The 21,341-nt window shown below is 39.3% G+C and overlaps 3 protein-coding genes and 1 long non-coding RNA gene across 4 annotated transcripts; all 4 read right to left on the bottom strand.

Annotated features, from left to right (window-relative positions):
* Positions 1-2,119: 2,119 nt before the first annotated feature.
* Positions 2,120-3,192, bottom strand: LOC113468843. Its single transcript, XR_003392454.1, has 2 exons — positions 2,956-3,192; positions 2,120-2,307 (listed from the first exon to the last, which is right to left on the bottom strand). It is a non-coding gene; the product is annotated as an uncharacterized LOC113468843 (long non-coding RNA).
* A 619-nt stretch (positions 3,193-3,811) lies between these two features.
* LOC113468845 (vacuolar protein-sorting protein bro1-like) lies at positions 3,812-8,738 on the bottom strand. Its single transcript, XM_026826072.1, has 7 exons — positions 8,453-8,738; positions 7,189-7,375; positions 6,797-6,913; positions 6,009-6,095; positions 5,013-5,106; positions 4,404-4,454; positions 3,812-4,232 (listed from the first exon to the last, which is right to left on the bottom strand). Exons 2-7 carry the CDS (start codon positions 7,373-7,375, stop codon positions 3,812-3,814), a joined length of 957 nt encoding a protein of 318 aa, XP_026681873.1. The 5' UTR covers positions 8,453-8,738.
* On the bottom strand, positions 7,540-12,543 carry LOC113468846. Its single transcript, XM_026826073.1, has 4 exons — positions 12,162-12,543; positions 11,347-11,678; positions 10,282-10,349; positions 7,540-7,606 (listed from the first exon to the last, which is right to left on the bottom strand). Exons 1-4 carry the CDS (start codon positions 12,235-12,237, stop codon positions 7,540-7,542), a joined length of 543 nt encoding a protein of 180 aa, XP_026681874.1. The 5' UTR covers positions 12,238-12,543.
* Positions 12,544-13,062: 519 nt separating this feature from the next.
* LOC103512663 (HEAT repeat-containing protein 1) lies at positions 13,063-20,034 on the bottom strand. The gene is made up of 9 exons (XM_026826074.1): positions 19,878-20,034; positions 19,417-19,582; positions 18,842-18,954; positions 18,540-18,643; positions 18,042-18,285; positions 16,600-16,848; positions 15,786-16,062; positions 14,116-15,450; positions 13,063-13,991 (listed from the first exon to the last, which is right to left on the bottom strand). The coding sequence occupies exons 2-9, from the start codon at positions 19,562-19,564 to the stop codon at positions 13,249-13,251; spliced, it is 3,213 nt and encodes a 1,070-aa protein (XP_026681875.1). The 5' UTR covers positions 19,565-19,582; positions 19,878-20,034; the 3' UTR covers positions 13,063-13,248.
* Between the last annotated feature and the right edge of the window lie 1,307 nt (positions 20,035-21,341).

Raw genomic sequence — 21,341 nt, forward strand, 5'->3', positions numbered from 1 at the left:
CCCTCGAGCTCAAATTTTTCCCATTTACTCTAGGCCAGGCTCCGAAAATTTGGAGTATCCCACCCCCGTCCATAGTGTTTGGACCCTCGCCCACCCCCCCCCCCTCTCGACAAAATCCTGGATACGGCCTGACTAGAAGACCCATGTGATGTCATAAAACAATGACTCAAAGTCTACAACGTAAATCACCACTACCCATGTGGGTCAACAGGTCATCACACTGGTCTGACACATGGCAGGTCAGGGTTCAATTCTCGGTGAGGAGCGATAAAATTGATATCAAGATTGAAAAAAAAAAACTTAACCTGCCTTTTTTACATTTTTATTTTTAGATTTCTGGCTTTCCCAGAATTTACGGTTTTGTCTGACTATGCCCGGTTTTCCAGTCTGGTAGACACCCTGACGTCTCTGACCCTGATTCAGTAAGAATGGAGATTACAGATGAAATATACAGAAAATAATAAATAAAATATAAATGTTTCGCCTTTCTTCATTCGTAGCAATGAAACAACTGTTACATTAGACTAGTGTGGTCTGTGTCGTAGAATGACAATCCCGTAGTCTGTAGTATGTCCCTTACCAGATGGACGAGAAGAGACACAATATGTACTTCCCATTTGGTCCTGGGGAATGTAAATTAACGTGTTACTTTCCCTCATAGGTACATAATACCTATGTAAAAGCTCAATATGCGAGTATAAGTGACTAAAATCTGCCTTGGCGGCGTAGTGGTCAAGATGATCGCCTGGTAAACAGGAGAGCGTGGGGTCGATCCCAGCCGAGGCATGGAATTTTATCCTCATTTATTTGATAACTTGACCACATAATAACGGAGTTCTAAGAGTTACGTGGTAGAGAACGCCTCCGGCGTTAACCCCGCCTTGTGGTTGCCTTCCACTCAAGAGTCCATTATTATTAGGTATTACAAAATTTGATTATATTATTAGGTATTACTAATATTTAATATTAGTAATATACCCAAGTAGAAAATATTAAACAAACCTCAGGAAGAAATCCAAAGACGCGCGCTATAAGGGATATAGCCATTGACACGCATTAAAGGTTATGTAACACGCATTAAACAGGACGAATGAAAATAAACACGCGCGATTGCGTGTCGATTTCGTGTGTTAACACAGGAAAAAGGGTACACTACGCACGCGTGTGACATTTATTTAACAGACATTTAACTGACTTTGTTGGACAAATGATTTTTCACGGCACGTTAATGCGATCATTAGGAAAACTCATGTGAAAGAACATTTCAGTCCTTGTCCTAATTCGGGTGAAAGGACTTTTCGGTCCATTCCCTATATTCCGGGTGAAGAGACTTTTTAGTCCAGTCCCTCTATCCAGGCGATGCGATTGGACTTTTCAGTCTAGTTCTATCCGAGTAATATACACAAGGTAATTATTCGTGGATAAGATTTTCGGTATTCACCATGCACTAGTGAGTAGGAATGCGATAGCATACAGATCTTACTGTTATCTAGGAAAAGAGAGAGAGAGAGAGGCTGGGAACTGGAAGAGGGAAAGAGATAACGTCACAGCTGATCGATTAATTATTGGCACAAGTGTTTTACTGATAGAAAAAAAAAAAAAAAAAAAAAAAGTCTAAAAGCAGCCAATGAAACTGCAATCAAGACTCCAACACACTGGCACAATATTTGACTTTGACATTGGTTTTTCCGGACTCGGAAAATAAGTAAGTATAGCCGATGGCCCTACCTATACCAATAGGGGAGGCAGAATACCAAGGGTACTTACAATATGAAACATTTTATCAATACCTATGAAATGAAGCTCCCTATGCCAGTCATAGAATAGAAAGAGCTGAAGAATAGAACAAACTTTTATTCCTCCAGAGCCAGCCTAGTTAGCTTGGTAGGTAGCGCGTCTGCCTTGTAAGCGCTAGGCCGCGGGTTCTATTCCCGCCCGGGCCGAATTTATCCCGGAAGGATAAGGTTCGTTCTCGGAACGGCTGCTTTATCCCATCTTGTCTTCCTCCTCTTTAGCTTTCGGGACGATGAGACCTCAGTAATAGAATAAAATAGTTACAGTTCCCTCTATCAAATCTCTTGGAAAAAAAAAACAGTATCGTTCTTACCTTTCTTCCTTCGGTGGACAGTTGTTTCTCCAACTTGGGCGGAAGGGCAGGGGTGGGCTTGGACACTGTAGCATATACAGGTTCACCAGGGCTGGATTCGACGGGTTTGGAGTATAAATAATCGAGAGGGTCGTAGGGATCGTAGATACTGTTTGTACTTTGCGATTCCTGATCGTTGGGAATATTCGGCAGCGTGGGGGCTAGAAGAATAAAATAACTATAGTAACAACTGCCAGCCTGGTTAGCTTGGTTGGTAGCGCGTCTGCCTTGTAAGCGTTAGGCCAAGGGTTCGATTCCCGCCCGGGGCGGATTTTATCCTGAACGGATAATGTTCGTTCACGGAAAGGCTGGTTTTCTCCTATCCTGTCTTCCTTTTCTCTTCAATTTCCGGACGGTAAGACCTTAGCAGTTACAGTTCCCTCTATGAAACATCTTTAAAAAAGTAGGTAACAGGTAACAACTTTCATTTTCTACAATAAGATTTGACACATGAACATCGCGCGAACTTAGCAGAGAAGTTCTGTGTCCCTATTCAGGGTTTCCAGAAATGTACAGTTCAATCGTTTTTTTAAGGAAAAAGGTCTACTTTTCAAAGGATGAAAAGCGAGTTCGCGTTTCTCAGGGCTTTACCGTTCGACCCAATTGGCTCAAACTTATCAAAGAAGTTTGTTTAGTTATATGTTTAATTAGGTATGTAAATCAAAAAAGTCCGTCAGGGGCAAAAATGTACGGTTCGGCCATTATTCAGGAACATAGTTCCGATATTCAGGGCTAAACACCTTGGCTTAACATCCAGGCAACCGCCTGAACACCTTTTGGTAACCATGGTTTTACTTCGCTCGACTTACCAGGGTGTCCGTTAGGTTCCGGTGACTCAGACACGGAGCACAGGGGGTCAAACGCTTCTAATATGCTGACCCGAACACGACTAGGATCAGTGGCGGCGTTGCTGGTGGCACCTGGGGGCTCCCAGAGATTCAAGTCGATGAGATTGTTGTTATCCTTCTTCTCCACCACCTTGAGAATAGACAGGTCTGAGAGGCCACTGGTTACGAAACCTATACTCGGAGGTTCACTTGATGTGGATGGGGCTGGAATTATTTCCAAACAAAATATAGAATAGAATAGAATATACCCTGCTTATACTGCCAGAATGAGACTGAAAAGTCTCTTTACTCCCGCAGTCTAAACAAGGTCCGTTCCCACTTGTGGTTAGGAAAAAAAAATCGTGTCGTGTGTAAGTGAGAACACTCTCATTTAGATTACTTACATTGCCTACAAGGACATTTTGTGTCGTTCGGAAAAAATCGTGTCGTGCGTAAGTGGGAACACTCATTTAAATTACATTACCTACGAGAACATTTCTTTCGGAAAAAAATCGTGTCGTGTGTAGCGGGAACACTCTCATTTCCTTTTGAACCACTTATCTCTCCAGGGCAGACCTTCAATACTCCTTTTTTTTTTTAGAGGTTTGACAGAGGGAACTGTAACTGCTACGGTCTTATCGTCCCGAAATCGAAGAGAGAAGGAAGACAGGATAGGAGGAAAGCCAGCCGTTCCGAGAACGAACATTATCCCATCAGGATAAAATCCGCCCCGGGCGGGAATCGAACCCGCGGCCTGGCGCTTACAAGGCAGACGCACTACCAACTAAGCTAACTAGGCTGGCTGAAACAGTCTTTAACCCTTTCATCCCGACTTATTTTAGGACCAGAATCTTTGATTTATAGCAGGACTTGCTGAATATTGAGTGTTAGCAGGTACAAGGGAGTTATGTGTAAAATACTGCTGAGACTGCGGTAGTTGGGAAGGTAAGGCTCCCAAGGTCTGATAGGGAGTAGACATGGACATGGGTATTGCTGGGGATACATTCACCATTTGATGTTGGGGCAATTGGGATGGAATTTGGTTTTGGGCAGCTTGCAAGGGTAACATTGGTGAACCTTGCAGGGGTAAGGTTTGTTGGGGGGCTTGCAATGATAATACTTGTTGCGGAGGCTGAGGTAGGATGAACCCATAGGGAGGGGGTGGGGACATTGAGTATTTGGGAGGAGTCAGGGGAAGATTGTACGGGAGGGACATGGAACCAGGCACCATCATTGAGGTGGAGGGGGAAGGGGGCAGTGTGGAATTCAGAGGAATGGTACTGTCTCCGGTAACAGGGGGAGGAAATTGTCACCTAGCTTGGTAGCCAATAGCAGCACACATTCTAATGACATAAGACGTACGTAACTATCATTATCCCTCGTCTTGAGTAAGATCTCATAGTTGAGATTCTTCCATTGCAGATCGTCACATGGAATTCAAACCAAAGCCCAGGTTGGCACTCATTGGATGAGGTTGAACACTGGAAATAAGAACACATTTTGCAGTGATAAGTATTATGTACCTAAGAGATAAAAAAAAAAAAAAAAGATGATGATGATGAGTGTTTCACCATCGTTTTTGTTTTTGATTCATAACTTCGGTAACACTTTCTCTCCCTCTCTTTTTTTACATCCTTCTTATCTAGTGCAAAAAGTATTTATTAAATATCATTTCCCACACTGGGAGCACTTGGTCCAAGTAAGTAGTACACTTCTAGTCTAGGGTCTTGTGAGTCTCACGTCTCACCTAATACAAAAAGTTCTAAAACAATAATATCTCATTATCACACAAAACTTACGATTGTGAAGGAGTAGTAAACTCATCAAAGTTAGAATCAGTGGCGTCTGTGGTGAAACTCTTGGGGCTCTTAGGACTAGTGAAGGATATCAGATGGTATTTATTAAATCTCATTTCCCACACTGGGAGCACTTGATCCAAGTAAGTAGTACACTTCTAGTCTAGGGTCTTGTGAGTCTCACATCTCACCTAATACAAAAAGTTCTAAAACAATAATATCTCATTATCACACAAAACTTACGATTGAGAAGGAGTAGTAAACTCATCAAAGTTAGAATCAGTGGCGTCTGTGGTGAAACTCTTGGGGCTCTTAGGACTAGTGAAGGATATCAGATTTACCCATGTGGGTCAACAGGTCATCACACTGGTCTGACACATGGCAGGTCAGGGTTCAATTCTCGGTGAGGAGCAATAAAATTGATATCAAGATTGAAAAAAAAACTTAACCTGCCTTTTTTACATTTTTATTTTTAGAGTTCTGGCTTTCCCAGAATTTACGGTTTTCTATGACTATGCCCGGTTTTCCGGTCTGGTAGACACCCTGACGTCCCTGACCCTGATTCAGTATGGTATGTAGACTGAAGTTTTCTTCCAAGTGAGCGAATGGAAATTAGAGATGAAATATACAGAAAATAATAATAAAATATAAATGTTTCGTCTTTCTCCATTCGTAGCAATAAAACAACTGTTACATTAGACTCGTGTGGTCTGTGTCGTAGAATGACAATCCCGAAGTCTGTAGTATGTCCCTTATCAGATGGGCGAGAAGAGACACAATACTTCCCATTTGGTCCTGGGGAATGTAAATTAACGGGTTACTTTCCCTCATAGGTACATAATACCTAAAAGCTCAATATACGAGTATAAGTGACTAAAATCTGCCTTGGCGGCGTAGTGGTCAAGATGATCGCCTGGTAAACAGGAGAGCGTGGGGTCGATCCCAGCCGAGGCATGGAATTTTATCCTCATTTATTTGATAACTGGACCACATAATAATGTAGTTCTAAGAGTTACGTGGCAGAGAACGCCTCCGGCGTTAACCCCGCCTTGTGGTTACCTTCCACTCAAGAGTCCATTATTATTAGGTATTACAAAATTTGATTATATTATTAGGTATTACTAATATTTAATATTAGTAATATACATACGACTTCTAGATCCCGAGATAAATCGATTTAAAAAAATACCGGTAAATCGTGAACTTTGACGTCACGGCAACTAGTGAAGGATATCAGATCCTGTTGACTACTTGCAGAACCAGAAGAGGATCGTTTGACTCCTGGAGGGGGAGGTCTCAACATGGTCAGTTTGGACTCGGATAATCCTGTAAATAAAAGGTATTTATTATTTATCTTATTTTTTATTTCATTTAACAATTCTTTCAGAAGCTCAATAAACCTTGATCTGAATCCTCCTCGTCTAAAACTTTTGCAAAATAGCTCAAATTTGTGTCACCTGAGGAGGTAACAGCTCAGGTTTATGGCAATTTATAACAATAAAAAAAAATACCCTCTCTTAGATTTTTCAGTCCTATTCTGACAGTACAAACATTGTACTAGTCTCTCTTTTGTTCCTTCTCTCTCTCTCTCTCCCCCCTTCCTCTGTTCCCCCTCTCTCTCTCCTCTCTCTTCTCTTTCTTTTTTTTTCTCTCTCCCCTCTCTTTATCTCTCCCTCCATCACAAAAACCCTGTCACTTAAGAAAAAGGTCTACTCGATAAAAGGTAAATTAAATAGCTCAAATTTGTGTCAACTGAGGACAGCTCAGGTTTATGGCAATTTATAACAATAAAAAAAATACCCTCTCTTAGATTTTTCAGTCCTATTCTGACAGTACAAACATTGTACTAGTCTCTCTTTTGTTCCTTTTCTCTCTCTCTCCCCCCTTCCTCTGTTCCCCCTCTCTCCTCTCTCTCTCTTCTCTTTCTTTTTTTCTCTCTCCCCTCTCTTTATCTCTCCCTCCATCACAAAAACCCTGTCACTTAAGAAAAAGGTCTACTCGATAAAAGGTAAATATTACGTTTTCACCTTTGGTCAGAGCTCCAGGCCTGGGTCGGGATACAGGCTGTGTTTGCTCACATTTCTCCCACTTGACCTCTGTGTTCTGAGGAGATTCTTGGAGACTTGTCTTCTTTTGAATTGAGCCTGAAAAACAAAATTTGTCATGTGAAAATAATCCCTCAAACCAATGGAATGGACAGAGTTAATTTGGTGGGGCAAATGACCTACTGTCAGTAGTATTAAAGTGCCTATAGAAAAAAGAAAAAAAAAATGGTGGGGATATCCCTGTTAGTGGAACTGGTTAAGAAATTATGACAATTATGGCCAATCACTTAACCAAGCTAAGGTCAAAACAGAGAGAGACTGTCAAATTAGTTTTTTTTTTTTTTATTGAGTGTCAACACGAAAATGTTACTCACCTCTGCTACTTGACTGATTGCTTGCATGGTTTGAGTTGGAACTACTACAAGTCTCCAAGCTATACTGTTTCAACTCGGTTGCAAATTTCCGCTTCCTGAATTCCTCAAATGCCAAAGCCTCCAAGCTGAGTGCCTGAGCTTTCTCGAGGTCTTCTTGAAACTTTTTATCATACTCATCTTCAGCCATCTGCGGAGAAATCACATAATGGAATTAAATAACTATAGGGGTGGGTTTCACCAACTTTCTTTTTATCTCACCAACTTTCTTTTTATCTTTTGCTTTTGCCTGCAGTGCTCAAAATTTGGTCAGACTGCATTTCTGAAAATTTGGGGGGGGGGGGGGGGCCCCCCTTAAGCTGAGAGCCTGAGCTTTCTCAAGGTCTTCTTGAAACTTTTTATCATACTCATCTTCAGCCATCTGCGGAGAAATCACATAATGGAATTAAATAACTGTAGGGGTGGGTTTCACCAACTTTTATCTTTTTAGCCCCTAACAGCTTGTTTGCTTTCGCCTGCAGTGCTCAAAATTAAGTCAGACTGCATTTCTGAAACTTTGGGGGGGGGAGGTTTCCTACAATGCTCCCCTATGTATGTGGCCTGCAAAGTACCTCCCAATGTAGCATGTGGCCTGCATACACATGGAAGTTAGAAACCCCTGTTCTAGGGGCTGAAATAAAGTGGTGAAATCCATTTCAAGATTTTTTGACCAATGCTTAGATCCAAAAATCAATGGAATGTTGGATTAAAACATGTTTTGTCTTACGCCAGGACTACAATTTCATTTTACAGTGTTTGTTTGCCTCTAAGAATGCTTGAAGATGGATGATGCTTAAAGGTTAACAAAAAACATTTAACATAAGATTGCAAACCTGACTAACAGAAGAACACAGCAACTCTTATGAACCAAAGGCTGTTGGGTAGGTGTTTTAACAACCTACCTCTCTCTAGTTATGAGAGAGATCTGCAAAATTGCCAGCTGGCCCAGGTCTCTTATGTGACCTCAAGGGTTCAGCTTTAGCATGTGGTCTGCATACACATGGAAGTTAGAAACCCCTCTTCTAGAGGCTGAAATAAATTGGTGAAATCCATTTTAAGATTTTTTGAACAATGCTTAGATCCAAAAATCAATGGAATGTTGGATTAAAATATGTTTTGTCTTACGCTAGGACTACAATCTCATTTTACAGTGTTTGTTTGCCTCTAAGAATGCTTGAAGATGGATGCTAAAAGGTTAACAAAAAACATTTAACATAAGATTGCAAACCTGACTAACAGAAGAATACGGCAACTCTTATGAACCAAAGGCTGTTGGGTAGGTGTTTGAACAACCTACCTCTCTCTAGTTATGAGAGAGATCTGCAAAATTGCCAGCTGGCCCAGGTCTCTTATGTGACCTCAAGGGTTCAGCTTTCCAATCAACGCTTGTATACTGTAAATTCCAAGGATATTGAATACAGTAAACATTGGACAATGTATAAATCACAACAATGAAAATTATGAAAATCAACTCTCCTCTAAGACAAAAACCAAAGAAATAAGTAACTGAAGCATTTAACTAACATCTTAACAATACAGAATACTGTTGCAAGTGAGAGGTATCACTGCATTTCTTATCACGATTACATACAATGCAGTGAAACTGCCAGGTAGGTACTTATGTTGGCAAACAACATAAGTAGCTACATACCTTCTCAATGGCATAAAAATTTGATAACACAGTCCTCTAATCAGCCACAAGTGGTTTTTGTTTCACACTTTTATCTTGGTTCTTATGTCCATCAGCATCACTGTATTAACAATCTTATCTTAATCTCAATACTGTTTTGGAAAACTGATAATTCATTGATCACATAGAAACGACAGGCAATGGGCAATACTACATAGATAGGTAATTAAAAATTCCATAAAATCATAAAAAAAAATTAAAGAGGAAAAAAAAAAAATTCCATTCAATTCAAATTTAAATTTTTATTTTTTTGCACTCTCCCCTCCCCTCTTGCTCCATTCGATCCATTTCCCCTCCTTGTTTACTTTTGTACGTCACGGGTATAGGGTGTTTAGAAAATTACGACAAGGTGCTCTTTTTTCAAACCAAGGTACCTACCTAGTATTTTTATTTTATTTTTTTTTTTCTGATACCATAGGTAGGTAGCCTACTTACATAAAAATAAAAGCATTTTAAGCACTTTTTGGCCTAAAACTTTTCATTGAGCATAAATACCTACTATCTAGGAAGGTGTGAAAATCTGATACCATAGGTAGGTAGCCTACGTACATAAAAATAAAAGCATTTTAAGCACTTTTTGGCCTAAAACTTTTCATTGAGCATAAATACCTACTATCTAGGAAGGTGTGAAAATAAAAGTTACGCGCTTCAATAAAGTTGTAGAATAAAATGGATAGTATAACTTCTCACTTTATTTGTTCCTACCAAACCGTACAGACGATTCAAAAAACCTTTCATCGTTTCTTCTATTCTTCTTCTAAGTTGAATTAATCAAGAAATTCTTCTTATTCTTCTATTTTTTGAAGGCTTCTCGAAAATCGATTAGCCAATTTAATTTACATAGGGTAAGTGTACCATTTATTCGCCCACCTAAAAAACGTACCATTTATTGGCCCACCTGTACCATACGCCAACTTACCCTACCTATATTTATAAATTCAAAATATTCAAATTAGTAAAAATTGAGATTCTACGAGTCAGTGGTCCGCCATAACTGCCATAAGCGCTATTATAAATTCAAAATATTCAAATTAGTAAAAATTGAGATTCTACGAGTCAGTGGTCCGCCATAACTGCCATAAGCGCTAGATCGTGGGTTTGATTCCCATTCCCACCTGAGAGGGCCTTATCACAACCTAAGCAGATAAGGTTCGTTCTCGGATCGGTGTGTTTTCTTATATCTAGTCCTTCTCTCTTAGATTTCGGGGTGATAAGACCCTCAGTTCCCTCGATCACATTTCTAAAAAAAAATCTATCTAGGGAGCTCATAGGTTTTAAGTAGGTACCTGTGCCTCTAAAAAAGGTTAAATGTCCTGGTTGGGTAGGTATCTTATTTTCTGTCCATTTAAAAAAAGAAAGTAAAATGCAGTAGAATTAGATATTTAACTGTTTCAGCACGAAGCAGTGCCTTGCTATCTGTTAACTTGAGGTAAACCTGAAATGAATAGATAGGAACAACATGATAGGTACACACATCATTCACTGGATCAGGGCCGATATATTGAGAAAGCGCGCCAAACTATTAATATCAATACTGACAATATATGTATTAAAATAAATTTTGAAATTTAGAACTTAACAGATGTTGGAATTTGACACTCTTGTCAATAGGGAAGAAACATTGGACTGTTAAGGTGTGTCCACACAGGTGTCTCCACACGTGGTCGACCGGCCGTCGACCATGTGTGGACACACCTTTAGACTAAAACATTATTTCGTCAAATCCCGGCCTTATTAAGGTTCTACACAAAGTTTGTGTAATGAGTACAGTACAGGTACACAAGTGTACATTTTGTTGAGTGAGCCATTTCGGATTTCAGTAAGGTGGTTTTAATTTTTAGACTGAGAAACAGACGAGAGAAAATTGTTCAGGATCTGGGATTTTCTGTGTACAAGGTAGATTAATTTCCAAAAAAAAATTCCCTTCTACATTATGTATTATAATATTGAATTTTTGGTTTCGTGCACGTACTAGTGGGTAATGCATACCTAGAGATAGAAAACATAATTATCTAGAAATATTTGGATATAGGTTCTCCTAGCAACTGTTCCATTTCTTGTACCACCTTATGGCACGCTTTCTCCACATGTTCATTCAATCTCAGTTTAAAAAATATTTCTTCCAAATACTTGACTTTATTTAGACTGTGACTGTGGGAGTAAAGGGACATTTCAGTCTAATTCTAGCAGTATAAGCAGGGCAGTATGTAGTGCTTTATTTAGACTGTCAGCTTAGAACAAGTTGTTCCATTATACCAACAGTTTAATAGAGCACCTCTTTATTAAATTCATATTGGCAGTATAAGCAGGGTAGTATGTAGTGCTTTATTTAGACTGTCAGCTTAGAACAAGTTGTTCCAGTATACCAACAGTTTAATAGAGCACCTCTTTATTAAATTCATATTTTATTCTATTCTTATTTTCTAACTTACCTCGGCATGTGAGCTCTGATCAATATTGAGGGTGAGCACACGCCTCTGTATTTCGCTCAGGTTCGAATCCCGCTCCGTCGTATATTTATAAATGAATCCATCCCACGCATTCGGATACTGGGACTCCAATGTCTGTACCAATCTCGAACAATACTTGACGAGACCCTCGACATCAATCTCGTCAACCTTTGTCTCGTGGTCTGATTTTGACTCTACATCTGACTTTTCGTCATCATCAGCCTTTGGTTGGACAGACGCAGAATCCTTGATCATCTCCAGAATGTTGATGACTTCTTCCTGATCGAACTTGATGTTGAGAAGAACGTGCATTCCTGAAAGAAGAGACACGGAATCATGTAAGCTTTCTAAAAAGAAGACAAAAAAATAGAAAGAGAAAACAAAGAAAGATAGGAAAAATGTAGAATAGAATATACCTTGTTTATACCGCCAAAATGAGACTGAAAAGTCCCTTCACTCCTGCAGTCTACTTGGACCACGGACACGGAACCGCTTTCGCACTACATCAAAACACATTTTTCTACATCCTCAAGTACCTATTTACCTATCTGGAAACGAAAAAGTTTGGTGAGAAAGTTTCCACTTTGGCCGGGATTAGAGAACCCATCACCCCCAGGTTTAGAGTTAGTGCTTTTAGGACTAGTATTATGAAAAATGGAGTATAACAATGACCTGCAGGTTAGCTGCTGACCTGAAGTTTTCCTCGACCGGAGGTCAATTGTTTTTTAAAAGTCTTAACTTTTCAGCCCTAGATATAGACCATGTCGAACAGGCTAAGTAAACAGACTTTCCCTTACCAAGCAGCTTGATTTTCTTCAGCATTTCCCCCTCCTCGTCACTCATCCCAGGTTTCTGGTGTTGCTTCACATACATTACATTGTTTGGCTCTCAACCAAGCAGAAGATCCTCTATTTTGAGTACTAAATTTACACTATCTCTCACCAACTTGATTGGTTGGTTAGTGTGGATGACTTTTTGGGATCTGGAGGTAACCTACTCAACTTGGAAATCTGGTTCTTAGCCCAATCTGTTTTTCTATTGAATACATAAAAAAATAAAGACATGTATTTGTGATGCTCCAAATATGTTTTGTATATTTATTGCACATAGTTATATCTTCTTATAATTAGTGGTCTATTGAGTAGATATTTTAGACTGTCAAAATGGGACATGTAGTCCCAGCCATCAGACTCTTGATGAACCATTCTTTCTTAGCAAGAGTTTTGAGTGACACTGGAGGTAGAATGAGGCCGGGATATTTCTGATAGATGGACAGAAGCAGGAGGGTTTGCTCTTCGTGGACGTTCATTTTAACCTGGGGAGAAAATGGAGGGAGAAATAAGAGATGTGTTAATAGTGAGTGAGTTTAAAAATAACCACTTCCACAATTTTCAGTGGACTACTCAGTTATTGACTCAGATCCTAAAATATGTATGTAACTTACTCTTCAACAACACACTGGCCCTTTTGATCTACTGTATTAAAATAAATTTTGAAATTTAGAACTTAACAGATGTTGGAATTTGACACTCTTGTCAATAGGGAAGAAACATTGGACTGTTAAGGTGTGGACACACCTTTAGACTAAAACATTATTTCGTCAAATCCCGGCCTTATTAAGGTTCTACACAAAATTTGTGTAATGAGTACAGTACAGGCACACTAGTGTACATTTTGTTGAGTGAGCCATTTCGGTAAGGTGGTTTTAATTTTTAGACTGAGAAACAGACGAGAGAAAATTGTTCAGGATCTGGGATTTTCTGTGTACAAGGTAGATTAATTTCCAAAAAATAAATTCCCTTCTACATTATGTATTATAATATTGAATTTTTGGTCTCGTGCACGTACTAGTGGGTAATGCATACCTAGAGATAGCAAACATATCTAGAAATATTTGGATATAGGTTCTCCTAGCAACTGTTCCATTTCTTGTACCACCTTATGGCACGCTTTCTCCACATGTTCATTCTCATCCTCCAGAAGTTCCGCCAGGAATGGTACTGTCTCCGGTAACAGAGGCAGGAAATTGTCACCTAGCTTGGTAGCCAATAGCAGCACACACTCTAGTGACATAAGACGTACGTAACTATCATTATCCCTCGTCTTGAGTAAGATCTCATAGTTGAGATTCTTCCATTGCAGATCGTCACTGCTGCTGGCTGCAAACTGTACAATGCAGGGCTGTACAAGACGTCTACACCGAGCCTCATAGTCAGGAAGTTTATTCTCAAGTTGATCCACCAGATGTTGCATGAGGAGATTGAACCGTTCCTTGGTCATGAACTGATGAACATCATGTGTGAATATACTCAGTAGTGTGGCCAGGACAGCATCCAGCAGGATTGCATTCTTCTCTTTCTCAGGCAGATATAATTCAGCATGTTTAGCAACTTGAGTTTTATCAAGAATAACAGAGCAATCCTTGACAATAACGCCGGCAAACAGTACAAACAAACTCTTGAGTGCTTCAGCAACATGACTGGTGAGTATGAAGAATGTAATAACACGATCCTTGTACATCTCATTGCTAGCACGGAATGCCCAGTCATACAACTTGTTGAACAACGGCTTGAAGTTGGACTCGGATAGTTTTTGACAATAACACCGGCAAACAGAACAAACAAACTCTTGAGTGCTTCAGCAACATGACTGGTGAGTATGAAGAATGTAATGACACGATCCTTGTACATCTCATTGCTAGCACGGAATGCCCAGTCATACAACTTGTTGAACAACGGCTTGAAGTTGGACTCGGATAGTTGAGTAGTGTGGCCAATACAGCATCCAGTAGGATTGCATTCTTCTCTTTCTCAGGCAGATATAATTCAGCATGTTTAGCAACTTGAGTTTTATCAAGAATAACAGAGCAATCCTTGACAATAACGCCGGCAAACAGTACAAACAAACTCTTGAGTGCTTCAGCAACATGACTGGTGAGTATGAAGAATGTAATAACACGATCCTTGTACATCTCATTGCTAGCACGGAATGCCCAGTCATACAACTTGTTGAACAACGGCTTGAAGTTGGACTCGGATAGTTTGAGAACGAGTTTGACAAAGGCAGAGATAACACTTGCTTCTACAATACTGATGTTGTCTTCTCCTACATCAGAGTGAACCACTCGGAAATCCAACGCATTGATGAAGAAATCTGTCACTTCATTGTTATACAAGAACCCAGAGGATGAGAAACTATCTCCTAATATATGAAGCAGTGTTGTCGTGGCTTGGTAATTCTTAGAAGCAATGAGTCGGGCGTAACACGCGGCAACACTGGACATGAGCACACGACCTGGTATATCATTGGCCAGCTTAGACTTGAGATAACCGAGCTTGGTACGGATAGCAACGCCCTTGCTTGTATCACTCCAGGATGCTGTATCTAGAACACACACCTCAGCTAGTATATCCATGAGGTAGGGACTCATGAACATGGACAAGTGTTCCACTACTTTCAGCAGAGAACTGACCACACCTAGCGTAATGACGTCACAAGACTGGTGACAACTTAGACATGATATGAGCTTGGGCATGAAGGTGGGTAGAATAGTGAGTGTGTGCGCTTTGAGTACAGAACACATCTCTGCGATACATAGGATGAGAGAAGCAGTGACTGGAGGCTCATGCTGTTTCTCAAAGACTTCCATCAACTGGTTCACAATATCAATGAAGATATCTGTATGTTCTTCACCAATCGTTCTCACAAATAGTTTCAGAGAGATGAGTGCTGTCTGTTGATTGAGTTGTGCTTCAATACTTGTCACCTGTTCACTATTCACTGCAAGACTAACAAGTGGTTTCACTAGTTTAAGCAAGTCCTCCTGTTGAAAGATATGCTTCTGTTGAAGTCTCCAGTTCAACATATCCAAACATCTCTTCCTCAGAGATAACGTCTTGTGTTTCAACAACTTCCTAATCACGTTGACAAATACAGTCGAATCAATAAGCGCATTGATCTTGTCAAGAATATCATAGCATTGAACTAACATTCCTGCCCAGTACTTACTTTGTGCAGAACTTACATCCGCTTGCTCCTTGTTTATCTTGCCAGAATGAGACTGAAAAGTCCCTTCACTTCTGCAGTCTACTTGGACCACGGACATGGAACGGCTTTCGCACTACATCAAAACACATTCTTCTACATCCTCAAGTACCTATTTACCTATCTGGAAACGAAAAAGTTTGGTGAGAAAGTTTCCACTTTGGCCGGCATTAGAGAACCCATCACCCCCAGGTTTAGAGTTAGTGCTTTTAGGACTAGTATTATGAAAAATGGAGTATAACAACGACCTGCAGGTTAGCTGCTGACCTGAAGTTTTCCTCGACCGGAGGTCAATTGTTTGTGTTTTAAAAGTCTCAACTTTTCAGCCCTAGATATAGACCATGTCGAACATACTAAGTAAACAAACTTTCCCTTACCAAGCAGCTTGATTTTCTTCAGCATTTCCCCCTCCTCGTCACTCATCCCAGGTTTCTGGTGTTGCTTCACATACATGATACACTGTTTGATCACTTGATAGCACAATGGCAACACATCATATCCGGCTGGATTCTGAGAGATTTTCATCAGACTCTTGATGAACCATTCTTTCTTAGCAAGAGTTTTGAGTGATACAGGAGGTAGAATGAGGCCGGGGTATTTCTGATAGATGGACAGAAACAGGAGGGTTTGCTCTTCGTGGACGTTCATTTTAACCTGGGGAGAAAATGGAGGGAGAAATTAGAGATGTACCTATCAGTGTTAACAGTCTTCAGATGTGTTAACAGTCTTCTTCTTCTTCTTCTTCCTAGCCTTGTCCTATTTAAATAAGGTCGGCGTGGATGTGTTGACAGTGAGTGAGTTAAAAGCAAAAAATACTAGGTACTTCTTCCACTCTTTTCAGTGGACTACTCAGTTATTGACTCAGATCCTAAAATATGTATGTAACTTACTCTTCAACAACACACTGGCCCTTTTGATCTACAGCCTTAAAAGAAATTACTCTGCAAATATTCAGCGAATTTGAAAGACTAGTTTTCCAGATGGATTGCAATTTTTTGCATACTTTATCCCCATATGGCACAAAAACGGTTCATTTTTCAAGCACCCACAGTCACCACAGGGGGTTAAAGTGCACTCACTGTAAAGAAAATTATATCAATGAAGAGATGCTCTATTAAACTGTTAGTATAATGGAACAACTTGTCCTAAGCTAAGACTTAACAGTCTAAATAAAGCAATACTTATGCTCACCTTCAAAGCTTTCTTCACGAAGCTCTTGACGACTTTAGGCTTGAGTTTGGTTTTAGCCATCATGAAATTGAGAACCACAAAAGCTGACAGGACAAAGGTTCGAACCCCGGACTCTAGAGCACGAATCAGGGACGGGACCATGTGAGAGATGTGCAGATCCTCAAGAGGAGAAGCATTCTGAATCACACCCACCAGACACAAGGTGTAGAAGTTGATGAGAGTGGATAGTTTAGCCGGGGAAGTGGACATCTGCAGAGAAGTAAAATAGAAAAGAATATACCTCATTTAAGTACTTATACTACAATAATAATAAAAAAAAACTCTTCTAACTGTCCTTTATGTTCCCTTAACTTTCCCATGAACCAAGCACACCTGAATTCCTGTCCAACCTTGGAAGCCAGCAGTTCCAATGTAGAATGGGATGTGCATAAGAAAATGGCCTAATGGTCAATGTCCAACATCTGTAAACAACACACTGCTAGGATGAGACTGAAGAGGATGAGAGTACGTAGATATGAAACATGAAACATCTGGAGCATTAATTAATCCATTAGAAAGTAAAAAATTGCTATTTTAGACAGCAATAAAGCATGTTGAATAGCAAAAGCATGTTGAAATTAAATTGATCCCAAGGGCAAGGTAAACCTAGGCCCTTGACAAATAGAGTGGTATCTAGGGGGTGACCATCTAACACCTGCTGGCACTTTTGGAGTACTCACATTATGAGAATAATTGAGGAGCTGGCTGAAATCTCTGTGAAAAGACAGGGCATGAAAACCAAAATTGACCTTGAGCAGTCAGTCTCACATAAAAAAAAAAACAACTCTCCTATTTGTCTAGTTTCTTACCTGCACAGCTTCCTCAGTTTTGTGACAAATCAATTTCAACAGAAATGCATCATTTGAGCATCTCATGAACAGAGTAGTTCTATCCAGTGGAATACACTCCTTGCGCACCTTATACAGCCAACTCCATCGGCTAGCATGACTCCGAATATCAACCACTTGGAGAGCACGGGCAAACAGTTTGGTGTGATAGTATGGGAGTAGGAAGAACATGAGGTCGTCTGTGTTGAACATGTGAATATTGTACCTGGAAATTAAAAATTATCTTGTTTATTTTTTACTTAAATATAAAATAAATGAGATAGGTTGTAGCAATACATATTTTGAGCCAAGGTCCAACTTTCAACTGAGGCTTGAGATCCACTGGATAAGACTTGAACACAAACCCTCTGTTCAAGAAGTTAGAATCACAATTACTGGATGAGTATGGTGATTCAACAACAATGACAACCAAGACTGAGCTATGAATTAATTGGTAATAACTAGACTATCCAGTACATGATGATACACCTTACCACTTAGTATCTCTCCCACATATGTTACAACACACTGGTTGTCTCGGAAGAGCCAACTTTCCTATTTGTCTATGTTTCTTACCTGCACAGCTTCCTCAGTTTTGTGACAAATCAACTTCAACAGAAATGCATCATTTGAGCATCTCATGAACAGAGTAGTTCTATCCAGTGGAATACACTCCTTGCGCACCTTATACAGCCAACTCCATCGGCTAGCATGACTCCGAATATCAACCACTTGGAGAGCACGGGCAAACAGTTTGGTGTGATAGTATGGGAGTAGGAAGAACATGAGGTCGTCTGTGTTGAACATGTGAATATTGTACCTGGAAATTAAAAATTATCTTGTTTATTTTTTACTTAAATATAAAATAAATGAGATAGGTTGTAGCAATACATATTTTGAGCCAAGGTCCAACTTTCAACTGAGGCTTGAGATCCACTGGATAAGACTTGAACACAAACCCTCTGTTCAAGAAGTTTCATCCACTTAATAAGTTGGAATCACAATTACTGGATGAGTATGGTGATTCAACAACAATGACAACCAAGACTGAGCTATGAATTAATTGGTAACTACCTGACAATGAGCCATTCCAAAACACAATGTGCTGGTCTGATAGAGAAGTAAGGAATCAAATGATAAAGAAGCTCCTTGATCTGAATGTCAATGTCTACATTGACCTCTTTGCTTTCTAAGAATCACAATTACTGGATGAGTATGGTGATTCAACAACAATGACAACCAAGACTGAGCTATGAATTTATTGGTAACTACCTGACAATGAGCCATTCCAAAACACAATGAGCTGGTCTGATAGAGAAGTAAGGAATCAAATGATAAAGAAGCTCCTTGATCTGAATGTCAATGTCTACATTGACCTCTTTGCTTTCTACAGTTCTTTGGAAGTAGAGAGTTGATTCATTGAATAAGGAGTCTGCAAACTTTTCAAAACTGCTGTCTAATGCAATCAGCTCATTCAGGCCACTTTTCCCTGAAAAAATAAAAAATCAAAAGTTTTAAAAGTACTATTATTACAATTCAACAAGCTAACATAATTACTGCAAGGAACACAAAAAATTTTCTCTCACGACATAAATTTTATTCACACAAATTGTACATATACAAAATTGAAAATACCATAATGGAAATCAAAAATGCTTGAAAAATAAGAAATCAAAAGTTTTAAAGTACTATTATTACAACACCAGTAAATAAATCGAAAAAGAATATGGCAATATACTAATAAAAAATCTCATCTTCATCCGCCATATGCTAGGGTAGTGGTCTCTGGCAAAATTTGATTGAAAAATTGGAGTCACACTCTAGCATTGCATGCTAAAGTGTGTTAAAACACTGATAGTGTATTAAAAGAATGATACTTCTAAAATTTAAAGGGTTTATCTTTGAAATTACACACCACTAGATGTAATGAATATAAATTGCATCTACTAACCTATTTCATAGAAAGTTGCTCGAGTGATTGTGGCAGCTTTGTCTGCATCAAACATAAATGACACTCTCTTCTTGACATCTCGAAGAAGATTGGTCTGAGGTGCTCTGAGTTTCCTCAACTGTTCTTTCAGAGATGTTGCAGCAGTCATTTTTCACTGTAGGTATATCTGAAAATATCAACAAAGGTAATATGATGGAACATGGAACAAAAGTGAGTTCTCATTTTCAACTTGATAGGTAAGTTTCCATTTAGATTGTATGCCTGTTTTGTTCTATGATAACTTTGAACAATTTGTCCAAACTTGATGAAATTTGGCCCAAATATTCAGCACATGAAGGAAATTCCCTCAATAGATTTTATGTCTGCTGAGAGAGTTCTACAACTCAAACTTACTCTGAACCACAGGCGATTACCATTTTACAAGGATCCTGGTCACATAGAGTTATACATAGTCTACTTACGTCCGGGACAATCGCTTGAGAAAGGTAGAACACTGGTGATTGGGAGGTCAATATTTAACACCGTATCATATTCTTTGCTTATTAGGCTACAATTCCTTCTAAATTAAGGAATAAGGAAGAATATCCTGAATTTACAAGAACTTTTGTTTGAAATCGGCACAAGTCAAATAAAGCACAGGAGAGCAAGAGCACGTGTTTTTGTTTACATTTATTACTGCGCAATTTTCCGCTAGTAGCGCTCAAATCGTAGGCATATTTTGTGGGGCCCGTTGCATGAATTTTTAGTTAACTAAATTTTCCGCTAGAGCACAGGCAAGTTTAAACTTCAATCAGCTGATTTCGGAAAAACAATTTGAGCTATTCTGCTAAAGTTTTAGACGAGGAGGGTTCAGCTCAAAGTTTATTGAGCTCAAGATTGAATTGATCTGAACAATAAAATAAAAAAATCCTACCTACCTCCTAGAACACCAGTAAATAAATTGAAAAAGAATATGGCAATATACCTACTAATAAAAAATCTCATCTTCATCCGCCATACACTAGGGTAGTGGTCTCTGGCAAAATTTAATTGAAAAATTGGAGTCACACTCTAGCATTGCATGCTAGAGTGTGTTAAAACACTGATAGTGTGTTAAAAGACTGATACTTCTAAAATTTAAAGGGTTTAACTTTGAAATTACACACCACTAGATGTAATGAATAAAAATTGCATCTACTAACCTATTTCATAGAAAGTTGCTCGAGTGATTGTGGCAGCTTTGTCTGCATCAAACATAAATGACACTCTCTTCTTGACATCTCGAAGTAGATTGGTCTGAGGTGCTCTGAGTTTCCTCAACTGTTCTTTCAGGGATGTTGCAGCAGTCATTTTTCACTGTAGGTATATCTGAAAATATCAACAAAGGTAATAAATTTATGATGGAACAAAAGTGAGTTCTCGTTTTCAACTTGATAGGTAAGTTTCCATTTAGATTGTATGCCTGTTTTGTTCTGTGATAACTTTGGAACAATTTGTCCAAACTTGATGAAATTTGGCCCAAATATTCAGCACATAGAGGAAATTCCCTCAATAGATTTTATGTCTGCTGAGGGAGTTCTACAACTCAAACTCACTCTGAACCACGGGCGATTACCATTTTACAAGGATCCTGGCCACATAGAGTTATACATAGTCTACTTACGTCCGGGACAATCGCTTGAGAAAGGTAGAACACCGGTGATTGGGAGGTCAATATTTAACACCGTATCATATTCTTTGCTTATTAGGCGACAATTCCTTCTAAATTAAGGAAGAATATCCTGAATTTACAAGAACTTTTGTTTGAAATCGGCACAAGTCAGATTGCCTGATTGCCACCGGAAAGCACGTGTTTTTGGTTTTTGTTTACATTTATTACTGCGCGATTTTCCGCTTCCGCTAGTAGCGCTCAAATCATAGGCGTATTTTTGTGGGGCCCGTTGCAT

This window comes from Diaphorina citri, unplaced genomic scaffold (genome assembly GCF_000475195.1).
Source record: "Diaphorina citri unplaced genomic scaffold, Diaci psyllid genome assembly version 1.1 scaffold871, whole genome shotgun sequence".
Lineage (NCBI taxonomy): Eukaryota > Metazoa > Arthropoda > Insecta > Hemiptera > Psyllidae > Diaphorina > Diaphorina citri.